The sequence below is a fragment of the Cynocephalus volans genome, chromosome 5 (assembly GCF_027409185.1).
Source record: "Cynocephalus volans isolate mCynVol1 chromosome 5, mCynVol1.pri, whole genome shotgun sequence".
In the NCBI taxonomy this organism is placed as follows: Eukaryota; Metazoa; Chordata; class Mammalia; order Dermoptera; family Cynocephalidae; genus Cynocephalus; species Cynocephalus volans.
The window spans coordinates 146,658,228-146,683,800 of NC_084464.1; the positions used below are offsets into that span (position 1 = coordinate 146,658,228).

General features: G+C 33.8%; 1 protein-coding gene across 4 annotated transcripts in view; it reads left to right on the forward strand.

Moving 5' to 3' along the window:
- STXBP5 (syntaxin binding protein 5) overlaps positions 1-25,573 on the forward strand; it is a 184,239-nt gene that overhangs the window by 103,998 nt on the left and 54,668 nt on the right. For all 4 annotated transcript variants that reach the window (XM_063096374.1, XM_063096375.1, XM_063096376.1 and 1 more), the window contains exons 10-18: positions 6,510-6,664; positions 8,738-8,810; positions 11,270-11,417; positions 11,731-11,798; positions 12,070-12,110; positions 12,886-13,106; positions 13,608-13,786; positions 22,468-22,593; positions 24,791-24,942. In XM_063096374.1, the coding sequence (XP_062952444.1) occupies positions 6,510-6,664; positions 8,738-8,810; positions 11,270-11,417; positions 11,731-11,798; positions 12,070-12,110; positions 12,886-13,106; positions 13,608-13,786; positions 22,468-22,593; positions 24,791-24,942 (1,163 nt within the window). The remainder of the gene's footprint in view (positions 1-6,509; positions 6,665-8,737; positions 8,811-11,269; positions 11,418-11,730; positions 11,799-12,069; positions 12,111-12,885; positions 13,107-13,607; positions 13,787-22,467; positions 22,594-24,790; positions 24,943-25,573) is intronic.

Sequence of the window (25,573 nt, forward strand, 5' to 3'; positions counted from 1 at the left end):
TCATTAACCTTTTTTTGAGTGTGCTGCTTAAGTTTGTTTTTTACTCCAACCATGTATGCACATGAACCTATTATAATTGACATATATACAGCAAAGTAAATCTAAACTTTTAACTTTTATTTTCTATAAAGAATAGATAAATTTATACCAAATATGAGAGCATGGTTTTCCATTACACTATTCAAATTAGGTATTAATAATTTATATTTGAAATTTGAACTAAGAAGCTTAGAAATTTGATATAGGGCCTTATAAAAATCAATTATTATTTATTCATTCATTCAGTAAATATGTATGTCTTTGGACTAAGCACTGGGATTAGAGTGGTAAATTTTAGACACTAGTTACTGGGTAGCTTTCAAGAGCTAAGGTACATGTAATTCCACTCAGCAAATTTATAATTATAAACAGAGTTATATATTTCCATTTGGAAAAAAAAAATGTTGGGGATTTGGTAAAATTAGTAATGTAAGTAGTAATGTAATCTCAGTGTCATGAGTTTGAGTATTTAGAGCTTAAATCTCAATTTTTATAATATGTAGTGATAGTGAATAATATAGGTAGGAGTACTGATTATGCAGAGAGGGTATCAGAATAGCACAGCACTTCCATTTCAAACTACTTTAGGCAATGTTTCCCAAATCTGGACGTGTGCTAGAATCATCTGAGATGCTGGGCCTCATGCTTCAGCATTTGCAAATCATGAAGTGTAGTGGGGCAGTGATCAGCTCAGCAATAGGTTTAGTAGTATTTAAAATGTCTTAGACAAACACTTTTTGGAGTGTCTAGCTAGGTCCTGGGAGTACAAAGGTAAAATATACAGAGGGAAAGTAGATAAACAGTGATACTTCAGTGTGGTAAATGTAGAGTAGAGGTATGAGATGTAGAATACCTGGCCCAGGTCTCACAGTCTGTAAAAGTTTAAAAAATATTAGTTCCCTGTTGGACACTGCACCTCTCCCAGGTATTTTATGTTTAGTTTTGATATATTCTAGCTATTCATTATATGTGATATAAAGTGGATGAAAATTAAATATACTTTTCTGACCACAGTCATATAATGATAGTAGGCTGAGAAATTGAGACAATGTATGTATGGGTATGGTTCTGTTCAGGATAAAGTGTAATCTCTGGTTACTGCATTTAGCTGGAAAAATAAGATTATCCAAATCAGTTTAGTGGTGAAAAACCTAAATGATAGTAAACTAGAGAATGGTTAGTGCAACACATATTTCTATTTATTCCTTCATTTGAAAAAAATATTTAATTAATACTCACTATGTGGCAGGCACTGTTTTGGATACAGCAATGAACAAAATGCACAAAAACCCCTGCCCTCATGGAGCGTACAATTCGATGAGAAAAACTGAACAAAATATATAAATTAGTTCTTAGTAATAAATGCTACAAAAAACAAAGCAAAGAAGGAAAATAGGATACATGAGGGTGTAGTTTTACAAAAATGTTATGTGCACAAACACAGGATACCTCAAAAAGTTTCTGGAAAATCTACATGCTTGTATATATATTTATACATGTATACTCGAGGGTACCTTTAAAAAGTTTTTGGAAAGATTTGCATTATCTTTTAAATCTATTTTCGGAATAGTTATTCCAAAAGATTGAAACGGATGCAAATCTCCCAAACTCATTCTATGAAGCAAACATCATCCTGATACCAAAACCAGGTAAAGATATAACCAAAAAAGAAAACTACAGGCCGATATCCTTGATGAATATAGATGCAAAAATCCTCACTAAAATACTAGCAAACAGAATACAGCAACACATACGAAAAATTATTCATCACGATCAAGTGGGATTCATCCCAGGGATGCAAGGTTGGTTCAACATACGCAAATCAATAAATGTGATACACCATATTAATAAACTCAAACACAAGGACCATATGATCATCTCTATAGATGCTGAAAAAGCATTTGATAAAGTTCAGCACTCATTCATGACAATGACCCTCTATAAGTTAGGTATAGAGGGAAAGTATCTCAACATAATTAAAGCCATATATGCCAAACCCACTGCCAATATCATCCTGAATGGGGAAAAGCTTAAGAACAGGCACTAGACAAGGATGTCCACTCTCACCACTCCTATTCAACATAGTGTTGGAAGTACTAGCCAGAGCAATCAGAGAAGAGAAGGAAATAAAGGGCATCCAGATTGGAAAAGATGAAGTCAAACTGTCCCTGTTTGCAGATGACATGATCCTATATATCGAACAGCCTAAAACCTCTGCAAAAAAACTGTTGGAATTGATAAATAATTTCAGCACAGTAGCAGGATACAAAATCAACACACAAAAATCAGTAGCATTTCTTTTCTCCAATAGTGAACATGCAGAAGGAGAAATCAAGAAAGCCTGCCCATTTACAATAGCCACCAAAAAAATAAAATACTTAGGAATTGAGTTAACCAAGGAGGTGAAAAATCTCTATAATGAGAACTACAAACCACTGCTGAGAGAAATTAGAGAGGATACAAGAAGATGGAAAGATATTCCATGCTCTTGGATTGGAAGAATCAACATAGTGAAAATGTCCATACTACCCAAAGTGATATACAAATTCAATGCAATCCCCATCAAAATTCCAAAGACATTTTTCTCAGAAATGGAAAAAACTATCTAGTCATTTATATGGAACAATAAAAGACCACGCATAGCCAAAGCAATCCTGAGCAAAAAAAATAAAGCTGGAGGCATAACACTACCTGACTTTAAGCTATACTACAAAGCTATAATAACCAAAACAGTATGGTACTGGCATAAAAACAGACACACTGACCAATGGAATAGAATAGAGAATCCAGAAATCAACCCACACACTTACTGCCATCTGATCTTTGACAAAGGCACCAAGCCTATTCACTGGGGAAGGGACTGCCTCTTCAGCAAGTGGTGCTGGGTTAACTGGATATCGATATGCAGGAGAATGAAACTAGATCCATACCTCTCACCGTATACTAAAATCAACTCAAAATGGATTAAGGATTTAAATATACACCCTGAGACAATAAAACTTCTTAAAGAAAACATAGGAGAAACACTTCAGGAAATAGGACTGGGCACAGACTTCATGAATACGACCCCAAAAGCACGGGCAACCAAAGGAAAAATAAACAAATGGGATTATATCAAACTAAAAAGCTTCTGCACAGCAAAAGAAACAAAAGAGTTAAAAGACAACCAACAGAGTGGGAGAAAATATTTGCAAAATATACATCTGACAAAGGATTAATATCCAGAATATATAAGGAACTCAAACAACTTTACAAGAAGAAAACAAGCAACCCAATTAAAAAATGGGCAAAAGAGCTAAGTAGGCATTTCTCTAAGGAAGATATCCAAATGGCCAACAGACATATGAGAAAATGCTCAACATCACTCAGCATCCGGGAAATGCAAATCAAAACCACATTGAGATACCATCTAACCCCAGTTAGGATGGCTAAAATCCAAAAGACTATGAACGATAAATGCTGGCGAGGCTGCGGAGAAAAAGGAACTCTCATACATTGTTGGTGGGACTGCAAAATGGTGCAGCCTCTATGGAAAATGGTATGGAGGTTCCTCAGACAATTGCAAATAGATCTACCATACGACCCAGCCATCCCACTGTTGGGAATATACCCAGAGGAATGGAAATCATCAAGTCGAAGGTATACCTGTTCCCCAATGTTCATCGCAGCACTCTTTACAATAGCCAAGAGTTGGAACCAGCCCAAATGCCCATCATCAGATGAGTGGATACGGAAAATGTGGTACATCTACACAATGGATTACTACTCAGCTATAAAAACGAATGAAATACTGCCATTTGCAACAACATGGATGGACCTTGAGAGAATTATATTAAGTGAAACAAGTCAGGCACAGAAAGAGAAATACCACATGTTCTCACTTATTGGAGGGAGCTAAAAATTAATATATAAATTCACACACACATATACACACACACACACACAAACCGGGGGGGGGGGGGGAAGAAGATATAACAACCACAATTATTTGAAGTTGATACAACAAGCAAACAGAAAGGACATTGTTGGGGGGGAGGGGGGGAGGGAGAAGGGAGGGAGGTTTTGGTGATGGGGAGCAATAATCAGCTACAATGTATATCGACAAAATAAAATTAAAAAAAAAAAAAAATAAAAAATAAAAAAAAATAGGATCTAATCACCATAAAAAAAATAAATAAATAAATCTATTTTCCACAAACTTTTCGAAGTACTTTTTTTTTTTTTTTTTTAAATTTTATTTTGTCGATATACATTGTGGCTGATTATTGCTCCCCATCACCAAAACCTCCCTCCCTTCTCCCTCCCCCCCTCCCCCCCAACAATGTCCTTTCTGTTTGCTTGTCATATCAACTTCAAATAATCGTGGTTGTTATATCTTCCCCCCCCCCCCGGTTTTGTGTGTGTGTGTGTGTGTGTGTGTGAATTTATATATTAATTTTTAGCTCCCACCAATAAGTGAGAACATGTGGTATTTTTCTTTCTGTGCCTGACTTGTTTCACTTAATATAATTCTCTCGAGGTCCATCCATGTTGTTGCAAATGGCAGTATTTCATTCGTTTTTATAGCTGAGTAGTAGAAGTACTTTTGTATATAACATGTTTTATATATTTTAAATAGATACAATGTTTAAGTATTAAAGAACAATTGAGTTATTTGCCCTAATATTTGTATTTACTTATAAATTACATTCCTGTACAACTACTAATCTAATTAAATTTTAGTAAAGTTTACTTATTCTTCTTTTAGATAAAAGCAGATATAATTTAGAAGCTTTAATATTTTTTTTCACACATCATAAGAAGGGAAATTTTCACAGTAGGTGATAATGACAATGTGATGACATTTACAGTAATAATAGGTAACTCTTAAAAAAGGTGTACTGTTGGGTCAGATCTGTCCAATTTAAGAATTGTCTAAGGTTAGGTACTTATCACTGTATCTCCATTTTATAGATGTGGAAATTAGGCAAAGAGAGGTTAAGCACCTTGTCCAAGATCACACAGAAAGTAAAGCCAGAGCTGAGATTTATATGCTGGTGGCTTAGTTCCAGATCTGGCACTTTTAACTGTTGCTATTAACCATTAGTATTATTACATACTGCTTATATTGTAGGAGATGTGAAGACTTAAAAAATTGGGTAAATAGAAAAGGGGGTAACATCATGGACAATGGGTGAGGAAGAAGACAGATATACTGGCCTTAGAATAAGCATTTAAAAACTGTCTAAGAAATCATAAATGAAAGGTTTACAAAAATTATATGCAGAATTTTTAAGTCATCTATATGATGTACCATAAATAATTTAGCACCAAAGAAACACACCAAAACCATAATATATGCCAAGATATTTAGAATGCACTTTTAAAAATTGGGTCTAGAAAATTATTTAGATTTAATAATGAATAACAGCGGGAGAGAGTAGGAAAATTACAGAGTCGTAGGGCTAATTAGAAGTGGCAAGCTGGTGGCTGATAAACATGTGTATGGGAGCTTGCATTAGTCCATTTGTGTTGTTTATAACAAAATACCTGAAACTGGGTGATTTATAAAGAAAATGAAATTTATTGCTTAACAGTTTCTGAGGATGGGAAGTCCAAAGTGCATCTGGTGGTGGCAGCAGTAACCCAGGGGTCTCACATTACAAGATGGTGGAAGCAGAGAGAGCAAGAAAGAGAGTGACAGACAGACTCTCCTCTTCTTTTTAAAGCCCTCAGAACTACGCCCTTGACCATCATTTTTAATCCATTCACTACTGCATGGTCCTACAATCCAATCACCTCTTCAAGGCTCTACCTTTCAATTACCATAATAGGATTTCCCACCCTCTTAACAGTCATGGTGGGGGCTGTTTCTAATAGATAAAACTCGGGGGACACAATTCAAGCTTCAGTGAGTTTTGGGGGGACATAATTCAATCCACTACAGAGCTGTTGTTCAAGAGTTTATCAGCCAAAGTTTCAGAAGAAAATTAAGACCTGCAGGAGATGATTTGAGTGACTGCTTCTTAATTTTCTCAAGGGTGATTTGTAGCTAGTACAATTCTTCATGTATCCTTGAGACATTAATTCATTACATACAGTGGGTGCCTCAAGGCTTTAAGATTCTCCCTGGACCTTCTGTTGAAAAGGCCTGGTTAGGATTGAAAGTAAAAACAATACATTCAAGTGACAGTAGAAACCTAAGAGAATTTTATGACAATTATATATAAAGGATAAAAGAAAAAGTTTTAGGGACCAAGGAAGGTATGAGGGTCAAAGGTGTTCAATGTTGATTTTTATAGGTTAATTTTCAGGAATTCACCTGTATCTTAACTAATTCAATTAAAAATTCCACATGCAGCTATTCAATTATATGATGTATTAAAATGTTAGAATTTAAGATTTTGGTATTTCATTAAATAAAAAATTTATGATACAGCAAGCAAATAGTCTTTGTTGTTTATAATCCTACCTATGTATTTTATTTCCAGGGAACCTTTTATTATTTTATCAGGAGGTTTGTCATATGATACTGTAGGAAGAAGACCTTGCTTAACAGTGATGCATGGGAAAAGTACTGCTGTACTAGAAATGGACTATTCAATTGTTGATTTTCTAACGCTGTGTGAAACACCATACCCAAATGGTAAGCTTTTCTTCTTTAAAACTGTTGGGAAAATAGAATAGTTTGGTCAGGGCCCTTGCCTTGGGTCCAGCTGGGTGTGGTGCAGCATCCTTTGTAAGCACATTGTGTGTGTGTGTGTGTGTGTGTGTGTGTGTGTGTGTGTGTGTGTGTGTGTGTGTGTGTGTGTGTGTGTGTGTGTGTGTGTGTGTGTGTAGTTAGTGCACATGTGCACCAATGTATCTTTTTAGTTTTGTTGCTGTTCTTGTGTTCTTGAGAGAGAGGTAGAGTGGAGAGAGAGAGAGAAAGAGCGAGAGAGAGAGAGAGAGGAGAGGAGTTTGAGTGAAGCAGGTGGGCGGGTGTCTGCCTGAAGTGTCTGCCCGGTGCAGCCATGCTTTTCAACCTATGGCTCCAGGGACCTTTTGGCCGGTTACCTAGCTCATAGACCTGCATGAAGGGGTCTGGTGACCCAGCCTGGCATATGAAGGGTTTGTGACCCAGTCTGTGGACGGGCTTGAGGGGTCTTTGAGCTCTAGACCCAGCCCTAGCTCAACAATTGTCCAGTTGGCAGGATTACTGGCAGGTAAAAGAGCCTGACAACTGGCATGGTCGAGTAGCTTTACAGTTGGTATCACGAACAGGATTAAGAGCTAGAGAACTGGCGATGTCGACAGGATTCTAGACATTAGCCTTAGCTGTAGTGCCACAATTGGCATAGTTGGCAGGATTACTGGCAGGTAAAAGAGCCTAACAACTAGCATGGTTGCCTAGCTTTACAGTTGGCATGATGAACAGGATTAAGAGAGCTAGACAGTTGGAGCTGTGAGGATTCTAGGCCTTAGCCTAGCCAGACAAAAACTCATTCTTTATAAATACCTAATATTCAAAACAAAGACTTACATGTTATCTAAGTAGTTTCCTTATCCTATTGTGCCAATTCTTCTGGGAAAGAGATGCTGCCTTCATAATCTTGCAAATTTTACTTCAGAGTAAATATTTTATTTTTTGTTTAATAAGCTCTGTATTAGTAGTAAGTGCCTTTGAAGGATAAACAGTGCTATCTATATTAAGAAGCATCTTAAAGTTCTGTAAAATGCTAGTGTGTTAGTTACGGTTCTCTGGAGAAGCAAAATCAGTATGAGGTACATATATAGAGAGAGGGAGAAATAATGATTGATTGATTGTTTGATTTTAAGGAATTGGCTCACAAAATTGTGAAGGCTGGCAAGTCTGAAATCTATAGAGCACACCAGGGGACTTGAAATTCAAGATAGAGTTGATGTTGCAATCTTGAGTCCTAAATCTGCAGGTTGGAATCTTAGGCAGTGTTTCTATTTTTCAGTCTTGAGGTAGAATTGCATCTTTTTTGGGAAACTTCAGTCTCTGCCCTTAAGGCCTTCATCTGATTGGATGAGGGTATTAATACCCATTAAGAGGATAATAGAATATTCTACTTTACTCAGAGTCTACTGACTTAAATATTAATCAATATTAATCACATCTAAAAAATAATAAACCTTTACAGCAACACCTAGACTTGTTTTGACCAAACAGCTGGAGGCACCATAGCATAGACAAATTGACACATAAAATTAACCCTCGCAGTTAGCGTATATAATTCAAGAGGGATTTAAGTCTAATCTTTTTTATTTCAATTGAAGTTCATTGTGGTGTAAAGATAAAATGCATTTTATAGTTAACAGACACATAAAAAACATACAAGAAAGATATTATAATATTATAGTAGAACTTTATTGGGTTCCTATGAGATCTGATAATGATACTTATCCTTATGGGTATTCAGATTTAAATTTTAGTTTTGTTGTCTATGTCCAGCCTTGGAATTTGCATTACCACAGAAAGTACTGTGAGCTTTTTACCTTATTCATCTTTACAAAAGTGAAATCTTGTTCAGTGGGTTATTAAATAGATTTATCTCATCTAAAACATATTAGCCTTAAATTACATGAAGTATCTTAGGGTCAGAATGTTAAATACTTGAGAAAATAAAACAAAGTGAATTAAAAACTAAACAGAAAATGTTTATCACCTGATTTGCTGTTCTTTGCATCTTTGTATATTGTTCTCCTATTCCAGATTTTCAAGAACCATATGCTGTTGTTGTGCTTCTAGAAAAGGATTTAGTACTTATAGACCTTGCACAGAATGGGTAAGAAATAAAATTTGGTGAGTGATTCTATCAGTATGTAGTGAGAAAAGATCCCTTTTAGCACAGGATTAGCCCTTTCTTTTCCTTGAAAACTCTACATTTATATCCCTAACTTTGACCTCTTTTTAGAGCTCCAGGCCCACATTTCTTATTATCTTCCAAATTTCTCTATTATGTCAAATCTCATAGAATTTCCATTTCTTAAGTCACAATTTGTTGAATTTCTGAAATTTCATATGATTCAAACTGACTTTTGGATGTTCATGTCCAAAACTGATCCCATTACAATTTACCTTCAAATAAGCTCTCTTAGTCTCTCTACCTCCATTCACTCTCTGTTGTGCATACCATTGTCAGAATAATTTTACACGTAGAACCAGTTTTGTTAGTCTCCTCTTTAAATCATGGTTTGCTATTATTTTTTGGTTTGAAAACACTGCAGCCCACTACTTTGAACAGTGACAATTCAGGGTTTCTTTCCAACCTGGTCTCTGTCTTCAGAGGTACCTTTTTTCAGAGAAAACTGAACTGTGTGTTAAACAGATATCACTCTTCCAAGTCTCATGTGATTCTCAATAGCTGAAACACTCCACTTGTTTACTACCATGAGAAATCTACATAACTCTCAAAGTTATTCTTTTCTTTTTTAAGTTTTTCCTATCTTCTCTTTACCATATATGTCATATCTGATCTGTAAATCTCTACCACAGCTTATTTGTAAAAGCCATATTCTGCTTTTTCTTTCATAGATGATAGTATGTTCACTTATAAATTCTTGGAATGGAAGCACATTTTATGAGGGTACCTCAAAAAGTTCATGGAAAAAAATCATATTATCTTTTAATTCTATTTTCCATGAACTTTTGATGTACCCTCGTCGTCTTTATATCTCTTGAGAAATAATCATAAAGCATGATTTTTGACTGAGTTTACTCATTCAATATTTCAGTGTCTCTCAATCAAGGGTGATTTCTCCCCAGAGAATAATTGGCAATGTCTGTGGAGACATTTTTATTGGGAAGGGGGTTTGCTCCTGGCATCCAATGCGTAGAAGACAAAGATATTGCAAAACATCCAGAATGCACAGAACAGTCCCCCACAATAAAGAATTAACTTGCCCAAAATGTGAATAATGCTGAGATTGGAAAGTCTCAGAGTAGGTGAACAGTATTTTTTACTGATTTTTAGGCAATCCTAAATTCAATTTAACTTAGTATCTGCTACTTGTAATAACCAATTGTAATGTTTTTTCTTTTTAAAAATAAGACCATTTGAAAATATTATATCTGTATGACAGTTCTAGCATTCTTAATATGATTTTCTTTTATTTTTTCCCCTTAGGTAAGTTTTTCAAATAATTGAGACTTTTCACATATGGTCTGTACTAAGATACACTTAAGTCAAGGAAAATACTATGCAAGTAACCTGTGTCTAGGCATTTTATTTAGGAAAGTAACAATGTATAGTAATAGACTCACTAAGATAAGGAAATACCTGTGTTAGAAAGAAAAAAGTTGCTTGTCATTTTTGTCATGCATGTTTTTGTTTGTGTTTTGTGTTCTGGTTGGGGAAGGGGGTGGTAATAGTTGGGTTCATTTCGCAGTGTATAAGGGATTTTTCTGAAATTCCTCTCCTGTTTTTCAGAATTATTGTCAGCAGTAGACTGATCAATACATCTAATTTTTTGACATTAGCCACTTTGTACTTTTTAGATTTTTTCAGCTAGTTTCTGGTTTTCCAGATGTTTTTAAGTAACTATTCTCATTCTAAGGACTTTAGAAAAGAAATATCGTTGTGTATTTATATAGGATTTTACTTTAGTTTCATGATTTTTAAAATCATCTTTTGCTTTGTTTAATAAAGTAATTTTGTATCTAGAAAATATTTAAGGTGGAATTTTATTTTAGATATCACTAAAACAAAAGAAACTTCTGTATTAAATATTGGACTTTATGGTTGTATATTGGACTAGGTATCATGCTGATGGAGAGAAAAAGAATTGAAAACTTGTATTAGCTCTGCTGATGTAAGGATGAGGTATCTGTTATTGAGAACCGTATAACTTTATGGTTGAATGCAGTTTAAATTCTACTACTACTACTTCCTAACTGTCAAGGCTTTGACATATTACTCTCTCTAAGCCTTTGTTCTCCAATAAAATGCCTATTTAAAAAATCATAAATTTGTTGCAAGAAGTCAATGAGATAAATATATGTATATAAAACACTTAACCTAGTGTATGGCACATGATATATACTTGCAACTATAGCCTTTCTGTTTACTATTCTAATTGAGCATCTTTTATTACAAAAGACCTCAATATTCTAAACATATTTACGTAAATTAAATCAATTTAATCTATGTGGTAGACTGTATATTTTTAAGTTTTCATTGTTGTGTTAATCATAAGTTATAATTCAGTAAATTAATAAATATTTTTCTTTTTCCTGTTGTTAAAGATATCCTATATTTGAAAATCCCTACCCTTTGAGTATACATGAATCCCCTGTTACATGTTGTGAATATTTTGCTGATTGTCCTGTGGACCTTATTCCTGCACTTTATTCTGTTGGAGCTAGACAGAAACGTCAAGGTTACAGCAAAAAGGTATTGAACATGAGTTTCAGTATTGAATGTTACATTTTAGCATTTTATATTTATCAACTTGAAGTGTTTTATAACAATAATATCTTTTCTATAAAAAATATATAGAAAATCATTTTTGAAAGCAAAATATGCTGTTCACTGTTTTCGTGTGTGTGTGTGTGTGTGTGTGTGTGTGTGTATATAAAGATACTTCAAAAAATTCATGGAAAGATTATCGTTCAGTTCTATTCTTCCACAGACTTTTTGAAGTAGCCTTGTTTGAAGATGTATGTTATGCTTGCAAGTTGCTTTATAAAGTGATCTTTTTTTGTAGGAATGGCCTATCAATGGAGGTAACTGGGGCTTGGGTGCTCAAAGTTACCCAGAAATAATTATTACAGGGTAAGTAAAAGTCTGTTTTTATCAAGTAAATCAATAATAGCTAAACAATTAAGACTACATGAATTTTAATTTATTGGGCAGGTAGAGCTTTCTTTTATGTTGTAACATAATAAGAAATGTTATTATCAAGAACTTACCAATTTACCCTGCTTTTTATCTTTTTACTCATTTTGGTGACTATCTTTTTAAATATCTATAATTTAACTTATATAAAAGCAAAAAAAATGTAATTTTTTTACATTACATTTCTTAACTCATTTGCTTTTCATAGGCATGCTGATGGGTCAGTTAAGTTCTGGGATGCCTCTGCAAGTAAGTATTTGAATATTTATTGTTTGCTATATGTTACACAACCATTGCCTTTATACATCCTGTTTTATAATAATTGCAAAATCAACATTTGTTTTGAAGTTTAGGGACTATAAATTTAATTCCAGATTAATCACGTAAGTTTAGAGTTTTTAATAAAGATGTTTATAAGGATATTAGTAAATCAAGAATGATTTGAAACAGAAGTATTCAAGTCCTTTCTTCAAAATTTCTTCAGACCTTCTCTTCCTAACTCAAAGATAGGAGAAACAGGAATGTGTTCCAAAGTAACAATTTTTTAAGAATAATTTTAATGCCTGATTCGCAGTATCACAAAAATTTGTGTTGTTTTGTGAAATATATCTGTTGGTTACATAGTAGCATGTAGGAGCATTTGATAATATTGGTACCTTTTCCAGAGAAAATATGTAGAAAATCATTTTAGGAAGCAAAATATATCCTTTATTATTTTTATTGTATTTAGACTTTTTTTTCTTTTTAACTCAAAATCTGTATTATTCATTTTTTTCAGATTGTCTAAATCCATGATGGTAGTGGATTTTTTTAAATGAGTGCAACAAGTACACCTTTTTTTGGCCAATGAGTACTACAATGAATATATTGTCTAAATGTACAATAGACTGCTAAAATGTAGACTGAAAAATTAAAATATTGTTTTTATAAATACAGGCTATTTTCCCACATAGTGTGACTGATTAAATATTATCTTATATTTGGTCTTTTTGTATTAAACTGTCTAACATATTTTTTTTTCTAGTAACTCTGCAAGTATTATATAAACTAAAGACATCTAAAGTATTTGAAAAGTCGAGAAATAAAGATGACAGGCCAAACACAGATATTGTGGATGAAGATCCATATGCCATTCAGATCATCTCCTGGTGTCCAGAAAGTAGAATGCTGTGCATAGCAGGAGTTTCAGCTCATGTCATTATTTATAGATTTAGCAAACAGGAAGTGATTACAGAAGTCATTCCGGTAATAGTCTCTTAATTATTTTTAATGGCGAGTGTCTGATATTTTTAAATTTGTGAATTATTTAGAAGACTATGTGCAATTGGTTTTGTATTGAATTTTTAAAAACACCTCAGTATTTACATTGCCGTATCTCTTTCATGAAAAATAGCATTTTTTCCTATATCTTTTTTACTGAATATTTAAATCCTTAAGTACACTGTATGTTGCATTTAAGGAAAGGTAATATAAGTATAAGTATACTCTAATTTGGTATTAACAGGAGTGTCATAAGTTCTAAAATCATAATTCATGTTTTTGTACTCCTCCACATACACACATACATTTTTAAACAGCTGAATCAGAAACTTTTTTTTCCTTGCTAAATTCTTACCTTTAGAATTCTTGCTAAATTTTTATCTTCAAAAATATTCTTTCCATTCAAGTTTATGTGTGTGTATGTAAATTGTAATAAAATGAGCAATAATTATTAGGAGTAGGTAAACTGCCTTACTTTTACAACAGATGCTTGAAGTTCGGTTGTTATATGAAATAAATGATGTGGAATCTCCAGAGGGTGAGCAGGCACCACCTTTGCCAACACCTGTGGGAGGTTCCAATCCTCAGCCCATTCCTCCTCAATCGCATCCATCTACCAGTAGCAGTTCATCTGATGGGCTTCGTGACAATGTACCTTGTTTAAAGTAAGTTTTAAAAAAATCACGGAGTGATTTCATGTATTATCATTAGTAAAGCTGCAGTAACATTTTCCTATGATGGAGTAAGATGGCATAAGAATGGCTCTTCCTGTGTTTTACTGTGGTTGATCCAACACATTTTTCTATAGGATCAAGAGGAATATGATTGCATTCCATGATTTTATCCTTAAAATGCTAAGGTTTGATCTCCAAACATACTAGTAAGCAGCAAAACCTTTCCTCTATATATCATTCAATCTTCTAGATTCATTGATGTTTTTAGTCTGGATTTATGTGAAGATCAGATTTATGTTCAGACTGCTTTCTACCACTCAGAAAATTTTGAGTTTTTTAGTCTTTAAATTAGAGACATAATCATTTTCTTATCTTTTCTGAATTTTCTCTAGCACTACAATATCTTTATTTAAAAACCTTTATCGTAGCATTCCAGATTTAAATAGATCTTGCTTTTTATACAGGGATAAATTGGATAAAGTTTACTTTTTCTTTTTTTCTGTCCAGATTATATTATTGAGTAGCTAATTTTTTTAAAAGATATAGGCAGATAAATAAACAATGGGTAAAGAGTTAAAATTATTGAAGAATTACATGAAGAATATGTTACTGAAAGTATTACATTTATGGAGAAGTCAATTAGGATAATGACTGAAAAGTGGTTCTGGAAGAGGTCAGAGAGGTTCAGTAGAATGTTGGGAGGCAAAAGCCAGACTGTAGTAGGTTCAAGGAAAGGAAGGTGGTAAGTTAAAGAGAGAATTTGCATTTATTATAAAAGAATCAGGCTTTGCACTATTTTTCTTTGGATCTGCTAGAATCTTTTCTATTGGTGAGTGGTTTAACAATTACCATGAAGAATGTCTGTGTAATCAGAAATGCACTCACACCAAAGATGAGCCAGACAGATTTTTTTATATCACAATTCAAAAAGTACAGATTTAAAGAAATTCTTGGACTGCCCGGTTAGGTCAGTTGGTTAGAGTGTGGTGTAAGAACACCGAGGTTAAAGGTTCAGATCCCTATACTGTCCAGCCACCGGAAAAAAAAAAAAAAAAAATCTTTATATGTTTACAAAAATTTGAGATTGTGTATTTTGCTTCTCAACTCTGGACGATTTTATCCAGGGGATATTTGACACTGTCTGGAGGCATTGTAAATTTTTACTCCAGGGGGAATGGAGACGATGTTGACATTTAGTGGGTAGAAGCCAGGGACAATGCTGTATTTTCTACAATGTACAGGACAACACCCACAACGAAGAATTACCCAGCTCAAAATGTCAGTAATGCCAAGGATGAGAAACTCTAAACAATGTAAGCATTGAGGTTAAGCAGCTACATTTCTCAGAAAGATCTCGAGGGTTTCCTCCGTCTTTCTCCCTCCTCCACTCCTTTCTCTGTCTTTCTCTCCCCTCCCCACCCGCTCTCTCTCTCTTGCACATACCTTCTTTTAGCTACATTCCAGCATGTTTAGCTAGAATGAGACTTTCAAATACAGAATTCTACACTTTTCTCTTTTGTTACTTACTCAGTACTACTTTACACTGAAATTTGTAAAAGTTCTATTAATACCCTTTCTTCTAATTTAAATGTGTTTTTTCCCCAGTTCCTTGTAAAATTCACTGTTTATAAATATATAAATTACGATTAGTCTTATGGGCATTTTTTGTAACATATTTCTGTATTTCTTTAGCAGTTTTATCAACTACTGAAGTGGCATTTTAACAATATAACAACTCCATATAAACATACATTGTCTTCAACAAAATTAGAATACTTTAATTTGTACTTTATCATTTCTTACAACTCCAAATGTTCATAGGCTTGTGGCCACAAATCCAGCAGTCTAAAACATTAAATCATTTTCTTACTTTTTGAGTAAGCACTATCAGTGCATTGCTTTCTCCTGACAAGCTATGTCAGAGGAAATAGTACTGACAGGAGAAGCCATGCTATATGGATCAGAGTGACAAGACCTTTTACCTTGGCTTTCTAGGTTAAAGTTAGAGGCAAGCCTAATAGATGAGTCTTTGTCTTCTGTTCTTCGAAAGGCCTTTTTCTAGTTTTTTACTGATTGAAAGAAGGGGAATAGTTAAGTGGGCAACCAGGGGCAACTTTTAAAACCACCAGCCAGCAAACCAAAACACAGAGTTCTGCAATATTCAAATTCATTTAAAAGGTAATATCGACTTAGTTCTGGAACTGTGAGTTTTCTTTACTGTTCATGGACCTAAGATCATGGTATGGCTATCTTTATTGGTCAGGAGGACATTTCATACCAGTGATGGAATGTTTTGGCACACTATTAATCTTTTGCAATATTTAGTAGAATATCACTTAATATAGGGATGCCTTTTAAGCTGGTGGTTTCAAGGGAGTCTCTAAAGCCAGAAAGTCTCATTAGCCAATCTGTTAATGTATGGAGGAGAGTCCTTTTTTGTTGTTGATGTTAACTGTTAACTTTTATATATGGATATACTTTGCCAATCCTGGGAATATACATATAAACTGATTTTTTTCTTATTCTTAAGAAAAATTAATGTGACTATGATTTGATAATAATGTTCTTTCTCTCCCTTGTGAATATCATCATGGATTCCTAGATTTGGGGTTTTTTTTTTTTACAGGCAGTTTGTTTAAACTTATTGAATTTGATTAACTTAATGTGATTTTGTCACACTTTGCTAAAGGGAGCCTTTTTTATCTTGGTGTCTGAGTCTTCTCACCACCACCTCAGAACTTTTGTGACCATCTTTGATGTCTCTTAACAAGGTATTCTAGACTTGCCTGAACTCTTTCTGGCCTCAAGTGGAATCAGCTTCTCAAAGAAGCCCGGGTTCCTTTTAGTGGTAAATAGAATAACAGAACAAAATATGATTTCTAGAAATGTATGTAACGTTGTTTTTAATAAGCACTATCTTCTTACAGTATGTGTATGCCACCCAGTGACAAGATCTAGAAAAAAAAAAAAAGATTTTTTAAAAACATAATTAAAACCCTTATACTTTTCATTGAATTTTCATATTACTCTATAATGTAACTAGTTGATTTTTTTTCAACCTCTTCCCTAAACCACTTTAATTTGAGCAACCTGGAATTATTCCATTAACTATTATGTTCATTAACAAAAATAAGTCCAAGATTATAATAAAATTATTATTAACAGTAAAACTACTAAATGAATAATAAAATATAACATTTTATTGTTTTTTAGAGCTTACAGCACATCTCTCAAGTGATGTGTAATCAAATTACTTTGCGTATGGTTATGCTTTGCCTGTCCTGGGAATATTCATATAAACAATTTTTTTCTTAATCCTAAGAAAAATTTGATAATAATTTTTTCTTTCCCTTTTGAATATCATTATGGACTCCTAGGTTTTTTAATAGGAAATTTGTTTTAACTTATTCAATTTGATTAACTTAATGTGATTTTGTAACACTTTGCTAGAGAAACCTTTTTCTGAGTTGGTGTCTAAGTCTTTTCAGCGCCACCTCTGAACTTTTATGACCATCCTTGATTTATGTTGAATCACTTGTAATAATTTTTTTCCTACTATGGTTATTTATACACTAACTTCATATATAATTAAATTTTATAAGCTCATTTGATTTCAAGACTGTTAATGTTTTAACTGATAGCTCTTCTTGGAAGCAGCATTTGGTATTAGATAGAGGTAAACTGTCCTATTGCTGTATTGTATAAAATGGATGGAACTCTCAAGCAGTTTGGACTTTAAAAACGTATATAAGAGATACAGCAAAAATCTGGTCACCTGTGATTGCTTATTGGGATCTACAAAGCAGCCCAATAATTATACTTCTCTTTCCCTATCTGTATTCTTACCACATTAAGAAATAAAGTAATTTCAGGTGGTGACTAAAAATATCACCTTAATTATTGATAAACGTATGTCAGCTAGCATAAGAGCCAGGTGGGATTCCTGATACTTACTGACCTACGTACTGAGGCAGCCTTATCCTTCCAGTCATGCAGCATTAAGCGTCCTGCCTTTGCAGGAGAAAAGCAAATGCTTCCACTGGAGGACTTGCTCCAAAATGGACAAAGAACGAGGGTGAAATAAGTGGGCCTTGTTAATTATTTCCATATTTACCAGCTACATAAGGCACTCCACTTGTCCTAGGGTTAGAAAGAGGGCACTTTCTGGAGTTAGAAAGGGGGTAGAGAGAGGTCCAGGAATTCCACTAACATTCAATACCAGGAGATTGGAGAAGCATTTCTGCTAACTTGACTCTATGTGTGTATGTGTGTGTAAACTTCGAATGCCCGATTTTTTTTCTTTGATTTAATGAGTAGAAATTCTTACTAACTTTAATATATGATGTTATGTATGGCTATATTAAAAAATAAATTTAAATTACAACATTACTTAAAGTTTTAAAACCTGAACTTTTAACATAGAAGTATAAATGAGTTATAATAAAGTGTGTCATAAAGTAATGACTCTACTGATATGGTTATTTAGATCACTTATTTTGGGATTTAGATAAAACACCAGAATAAGAATGTATGAGAAGACTGTAAACAGGGATTATGCGATAATTCTATTTCCTTTTTTTTTCTTTAGCCATTATCTTAAAATTAATTTACAGTCTGGATAATTCTTTCGTATTACCTTACCAAAGGACCAATTTTTAGAGAGAGAGTCACAATCTGTATTCAGGAATATATTAGACAGGGGTAACTCTTCTCTTAGTAGAATTTTATGTAAGCACTGAAAGATGTAAAATACAGGTTTTTGAGACTTTTGTCTAAAATCTATATATTCATTAGTGATTCTTTTTTTAAATCACGAGCGGTTTGAACCTCATTTTTAACCTTTTAGTAGTTGTCAGGTAAGTGCAGATACTTATTAACTTAACATTGTTTTAGTCCACAGTCACAAAGGCCAGTTTCTAAAAATAAGAAATAAAACAAAAACTGTTGTTAAAATATAATTGATATTGAGGTTCTTTTTTTGTTTTTCATATCAAATTCCTTTGTACATAATTGGTTTTTGTGAAGAAATGTTGTATAATCAGCTCGTTGATTTACTTCCTTTACCAATGAAACTTTATGTTTTTATTTAAGTATTTAAATCGCTATTTTCTCCTTGTGTGAATTAGGTGTAGAAGGTAAGGTTCAAGGAAGTGGTTTCCCTCCCTCTGGCATATTAAATGTGCACAATAGATTCTCAGGAGCAGAAACAGGCATTCCTTTGCAGTGGTCCCTTTGCAAGGTACTTATCCAAACAGTTAATCATTTTGAAACTGGAAGGTCTCCAAATATCACTTTAGCATTTAAAATACGTTTGTACAGATTATGGAGCTTTATATAAAGATTCAACATCTTGTCTTTAAAAAGTAAACAAATTAACTTAAATACATTAATAACTTAATAACTTAATATAGACAAAAAACATAGCACCTCCTTCCCATTTTATATTTTTAAAATCTAACTTACATGCTGTCATTTCTTGATTAGATTTCTAATTTTTTACCAGTTAGAGATTTTGCTTCAGGTTTAGCTGGCTTTTTGTTTTTGCTTAAGAACTTTCGGTTTCTTCATACTAACTAAAATAAGAATTCCATGAGTTCTGTGTCACTTAAGTCTTAAATGTGCCCATATGTGAACTTACAAAATTATCTCTGGAATGCCTGTTCCTGTTCTTGAGAATCTAATCTAAAGTGTACATTTAATATGCCAGAGGGAGGGAGGACACTTTCTTGAACCTTACTTTCTATACCTAATTCGTACAAGGAGAAAATAGTACACTCAGACTCTTCAGCCTATGCCTGTGTCAAGGCTATCTCTAGGTAGAGATGGAATGCCTCGATATTTATTTCTGTCTCTTGTGATGGACCACTGCAGCTGATTAGTGGGTATTTCCTTGAGAAGAATTCAGGAATTTTGCCTCAGCCAGTGTACAGTTCTGAGTGCATTGCCTTGAAAATCTTGCATATCTCAAAGTGACTATAGCTCAATTCATATTAGGAGTACCCTCAATGAATCACATTTACCCTGAAGCCTGGAAAATCTACTCTTACTTAGCAAATATGTCACCAAAAGGTCAGGTGTCATGATCTTCGTCACTACAAGTACCAACTAAATGATTCAAGCATTCTTACCTCTGAGTTTGGTGTCAAGAGATTCAACATTGAGTAGTCTTTCTGCTGTCCTTCGTTCATACACTGTTACTCTGAGGCAGAAGCCTCACAAATTGTTGAAGTAACCAGGCTTTATATGTATGTTTTGTGGGAGCAATTATTGGAGAAAGATTCTGTGCAATCAAAACAATTTTTTAACTTAAAGTCGCAGTAGATTCTTTTTATAGTAAAAATAGTCAAACAAAAATAAATTGTTCATGGTTTTTAAAAATGTATCTTTTAGGGATATTAGGGAATAATTGGGTAAGGCACACAAAGAATAATTATGATTTGTAATGAACATGCTAATAATATTGATTTGATCCTCATATACTGTACACAAATACTGACAGTCAACTCTGTACCCTATAAATGTGTTATTAATTATATTTCAATTCAAAAATAAATTAAAAAAGAAAACAATGTATCTTTCAAGTCCACTTGAAGTTTTGTCATACATGTATAACAGGTACTGTATATAAGTATTTATTCTTCAGAAAGTCTCATACTCTTACAAACACCTCCTTCACTACCTTTCTAACATACTTATCACAAGTTTAATCAATATAAGCTTAGCATGAATTCTTGAGGTTTGGTAATACATTTAACTGTCTGCTGAGTATTTCTACTTGTAATTTCCAACCATCACCTCAAGCTTAACCACATATGTATTTCCCTAAAACTACCTCTTCATCCTGACACCTTTATTCTATTTATTTACATATTTTTGACCAAAAAATTAATTACTCTGTCTTCTTTTCCTCCTCTATCCGACCTCTAATCATCCTCCAACTCATTCATTCATTCATTAAAGCTTGAGTACTGTCTTTATGCCAGAGTATTGAAAGTGGCTGCAAGGTTTCTGCCTTCCTGAAATTTACAAGCCTTATCGATTCTTACATCATAATGTATTTCAAATCTACCTTTTTATTGTTTTGCATTGGAAGAATCACAGGAACTTCCTAATTGGTCTCCCTATTCTAATTCATCTTGCATATGTCCATCAAATTAACCTTTCCCAAATATATCTTATAAACCTTCACTAGTGTAGTAGTCTGTTTCTGTTGCTTATAATAAAATACCTGAAACTTGGTGATCTATAAAGAAAAAGAAATTTATTTCTTAACAGTTTCTGAGGCTGGGAAGTCCAAAGTCCATCTGCGGGTGGCACCAGTACTCAGGGGGTCCCACATTGCAAGATGATGGAAGCAGAGAGAGCAGAAAGAGAGCAGAGACAGAGAAAGACAGACTATTCTGTTAAAGCCCTCAGAACCACACCCCTGACCACCATTTTTAATCCATTCACTGTTGCATGGTCCTACAGTCACCTCTTCAAAGGCTCCACCTTTCAGCTACCGTAATAGAATTTACCACCCTCTTAACAGTCGTAGTGGGGTTTTAGTTTCTAATATGTAAAACTTGGGGGACACAATTCAAGCTTCAATGAGTTTTGGGGGAACATAATTCAGTCAACTACAACTGGCTTTTAATTCTTTAATAATAATGAAAATATATTATTTTTGTGCAATTTGACTATCTACAAAGCCCTTTCATAGACACTCACAATTTCCTCATAACGTGATTAGGAAGTCTTATTCCCACTCTTTAGATGAGAAGACATTTGGTTGGTAAGTGACAGTGACAGGACTCAAACTCCAGCTTTCCCAAGAGCCTAGAGTTCTTTCCACCAACATCAAACCTTTGCAACCAGGCCTTGAAGACCCTCTAAAATTAGGCCCTGGCCTGTTTTGCTGTATTGATTTCTTACCATCACTGCACACACCTTTCACTGTGACTAAACTTAGACTTACTAATCCTCAAATATGGGTTCCCTACTTCTTTATCTTGTTTGCATATGTTTTGCATATATATATATATATACACACACACACATATATATATACATATATAGCACTATTCAACAATTATTGGAAGTAGAGTCTGTGCAGTCAAAAATACTATAACCTCAAAGTCAAAGTAGAATTTTTATATAGTAAAAGCAGCCACATACAAAAATAAATGGTTCACATTTGTTTTTAACTCATTCTTTCACTCATGTTTTTGACCAGTTTTTATTTAGTTTAAAATCATGTTTTTAAGTTTTAAGTCTGCTTTGCTAATTTGCATTTTTTCCTACCTTGATTTTTTTCTCTCTCTCTCCTTAATTCCTGGGCTGCTCCTTCTCCTCATCCTTCTCCCCATTCCTCTCTGTCCTTCCTTTATCCCTCCCTATTCTTCCTCCTCATTCCTTCCTTTTTCTCCTCCTCCTTCACCCTGGCCATCCTTTCCTACTTTATATGTGGAATTTGTATATGATTTCTTATTTTTGTTTTTTATATATATGTTCAGGCTCCCCAGCTAGATTAAATGATTCTATAGGGCAGGATTCTTATTTTTACATTTTTAATATCTAGTATAGTTTTATATATAACGTTATTTGTGTATGGCTATTTATGTATGACTTTATAATTACATCGGCTAAGAATAAAATTGAAAATGGGTTAAACATGTTTTCCTTTCTTTCAGAGTGAAAAACTCACCACTTAAACAGTCTCCAGGTTATCAGACAGAACTAGTTATTCAGTTGGTATGGGTGGGTGGAGAACCACCACAACAAATAACTAGCCTGGCAGTCAATTCTTCATATGGACTGTGAGTACAATTTATGTTTTCCTCAGTCTCTTAATAGTATTTCATATATCATGTTATTTTTAAAAATAGAAAGCATGGTATTAGTTATGTCATCACCTAAAATGTTGTTCTATAACTTTGATTTCAGACCAAATTTAATGTTTGCTTGGAACATAGTTTTGTTCTGGTTAGTTTACTCTGGGTATGCATATACTGCTTCCTGATGTAAATGAATTATTTGTGATAAAGTTTTAAAGTCAATATATCCTTTCCTGAAAATACTCCCAGAAATAACTTTCTCATTCCTACTCAGTGTAGTGGAGGTCTAACAACATGAAACCAGAAGACTGTGTTATAAACTGAGTCTGTAAATGTTGGTATAGCTGAGTAACTTGTTCTTTCTACTTCAAAAGTTAACTTGTATAAATTATAAAAAAGGCATACCAATAGTTTGGTAAAGTATTCATCTATGCTACAGATATATTTGTTTTATTTATCAGTTCATGCTGTCAAGTAATTATCCATTGCATTACAATAGACTTATAAAGCATTTGTTTGTGTTTTTGTTTTCAAAAATCAACATTGCAGTGTAAGAAACTGCTTACTATCTGTTTAGTCCCGGAGCTATTTGTCATGTGTAGGTCACTGTCTCTTTCTTTCCCTCCTAGGGACTCATTTATCTTTTTTTTTTCCTGGAAGCTATTACCATGTATTAGTCTGTTTCTGTTGCTTATAACAAAATACATGGAGCTGGGTTATAAAGAAAACAAAATTTATTGCTTACAGTTTCTGAGGCTGGAAAGTCCAAAGTCGAGGGAACACATCTGGTGAGAGTGTTAGTAGTGGCAATAGTGACAGCAGAGAATCACATTGTGAAAATGGAGCAGAGAAAGCAAGAGACCAACCTCCTCATTCACTCTCCTTTTAAAGCCCTCAGAACCATGCCCCTGACCGCCATTATTAATCCATTCACTACAGCATGGTCCTAGAATCTAATCACGTCTTCAAGGCCCTACCTTTCAATTACTGTAGTAGGACTTCCCACCCTCTTAACAGTCACAGTGGGGGCCAAGTTTCTAATACATAAAGCTTGGGGGATACAATTCAAACTTCAGTGAGTTTGGGGGAGACATTTAATCCACTACACACCACCTACTCTATCTTTTGCACTTGTACACCCAACTAACACTTGCTGTGGTCTGAGAGTCTTCTTTCATGTCTTTTATTTGTACACCCAACTAACACTGGCTGTAGTCTGAGATAGTCTTCTCTCATGTATACCCCAAATGCACAAACCTTCTCCTTTTAAATATTTTATTATCCCCCAGTCATAAAGAGAACAGACAGAATAAGAGAAAGAACTAATAGGAAGTTTCAAAGAAAGTTGCAAATCAACTGATCACAGGCCTCAGTAGGCTCACAGTTATATTATGTTTGGCCCTTCCTGTGTATTTTTAAAATTTGAATTAGTTGGCAAGACTAAATAATGTGTAAATCCATTTTTAGAGCTTCAACTGAAAACTATCTGACCCATGTCTGCATTCCTGCCTGACAATAGTCAGTTGAAACTGAGTTGAACTTTTTCCTCTTTAGTTCCATTGCACATTCTTCAAATCACCAAAGTCCTTACCTGGCCTCTTTTACTTGCTTATCTAGCCCCTTTATACATGTCAGTTTTTAACTCCTGGCTTAAGAGATCTTAAAAGAATAAAATTGGTTTATAGTTGCTGATTTGTAATTGAGGAGGCATTTCAAACATCACAAACGGAGGCCTCTAAGACTTCTACTTTTTATTCTTGACTGTAAGGATTACCAAAACTTTCTTCAATGTATAGTCCCCTGTTTTCATAGAAGAAAGAAATGTCTTCCCCTGAGGGGCTCAAAATGCCTTCAAGGAAGAAAAATAGGTGTTACCTTGCCTAATGTAGAACATGTATATCTCTGATCAAGTTTCAATTCCTTTGCCAAATATTTTTTTATAACTGATGTTGATAAATTAATTGATTTAATGATGTTAAATAATTAATGTCTGCAGAAGATCTAAACAGTTTCAAGAAAGAGCCTATGTAACCTGTATTTCGATGACCGTAGCTGTCTTCTGTTTGAAAGAATTTTCTAAAAGATCCATTATGCTTCTTTCTTCAGCATTATAGACAATAATGCATTCTCTTATAATTATTTGTTTGTGCTAAAATGTTTGCTCTTTTACTTCTCTCAGGGTGGTTTTTGGCAATTGTAATGGCATTGCTATGGTTGACTACCTCCAGAAAGCAGTGCTGCTCAACCTGGGCACTATTGAATTATATGGCTCTAATGATCCTTATCGGAGAGAACCCAGATCTCCTCGTAAATCTCGACAACCTTCAGGAGGTAAAAAGAAAAGAAAAAGAAAATGATCCTGAGCTTTAGGAGTTCTATAAATGCTGACTTACTGCTACGTATATAAGGACTTCAGTTAGGTAAACGGCTTGCCAGATTTAGTCTGTATATATAAACTGTCATAAACTGGAGAAAGGTATGAGTCTTATTTTTTGTGTGTGTTACTGGTTCTTGCTTTCGTTTTAAATATTTTAATATATAATATTTTAATATTTTTAATATTCTAGGATTATATTTAACATTGAAAAAGAACCAGGGTCAAACTTCTTCAGCTAAATTATGATAACAGGAATATTCATCTCTTTAAAATAGAACCAGGGATTGAGGAAAACCCTGTTTTGGATACACTTAACTCATTTGCAGAATACCAATGTGCATTGGAACAGTGTTTGGGAAACTCTGGTCTGTACTTCCTAACTCAGTCCCTCTGAATTAAAATGCTCTCTGTGATTCATTTTTTAATTGCTCTCAGTACATTATTAGCTAATACTACCAATTTTGCAGTTCATGAAAAAAGCAAAAAAAAAAGGTGAGGTTATATAAACCTCTCTGTCACTTTCACTTCATGGTTGAAATTATCTTTTCAAATTTTTTTTCTATTTTTGTTTGTGAATGTGATCAT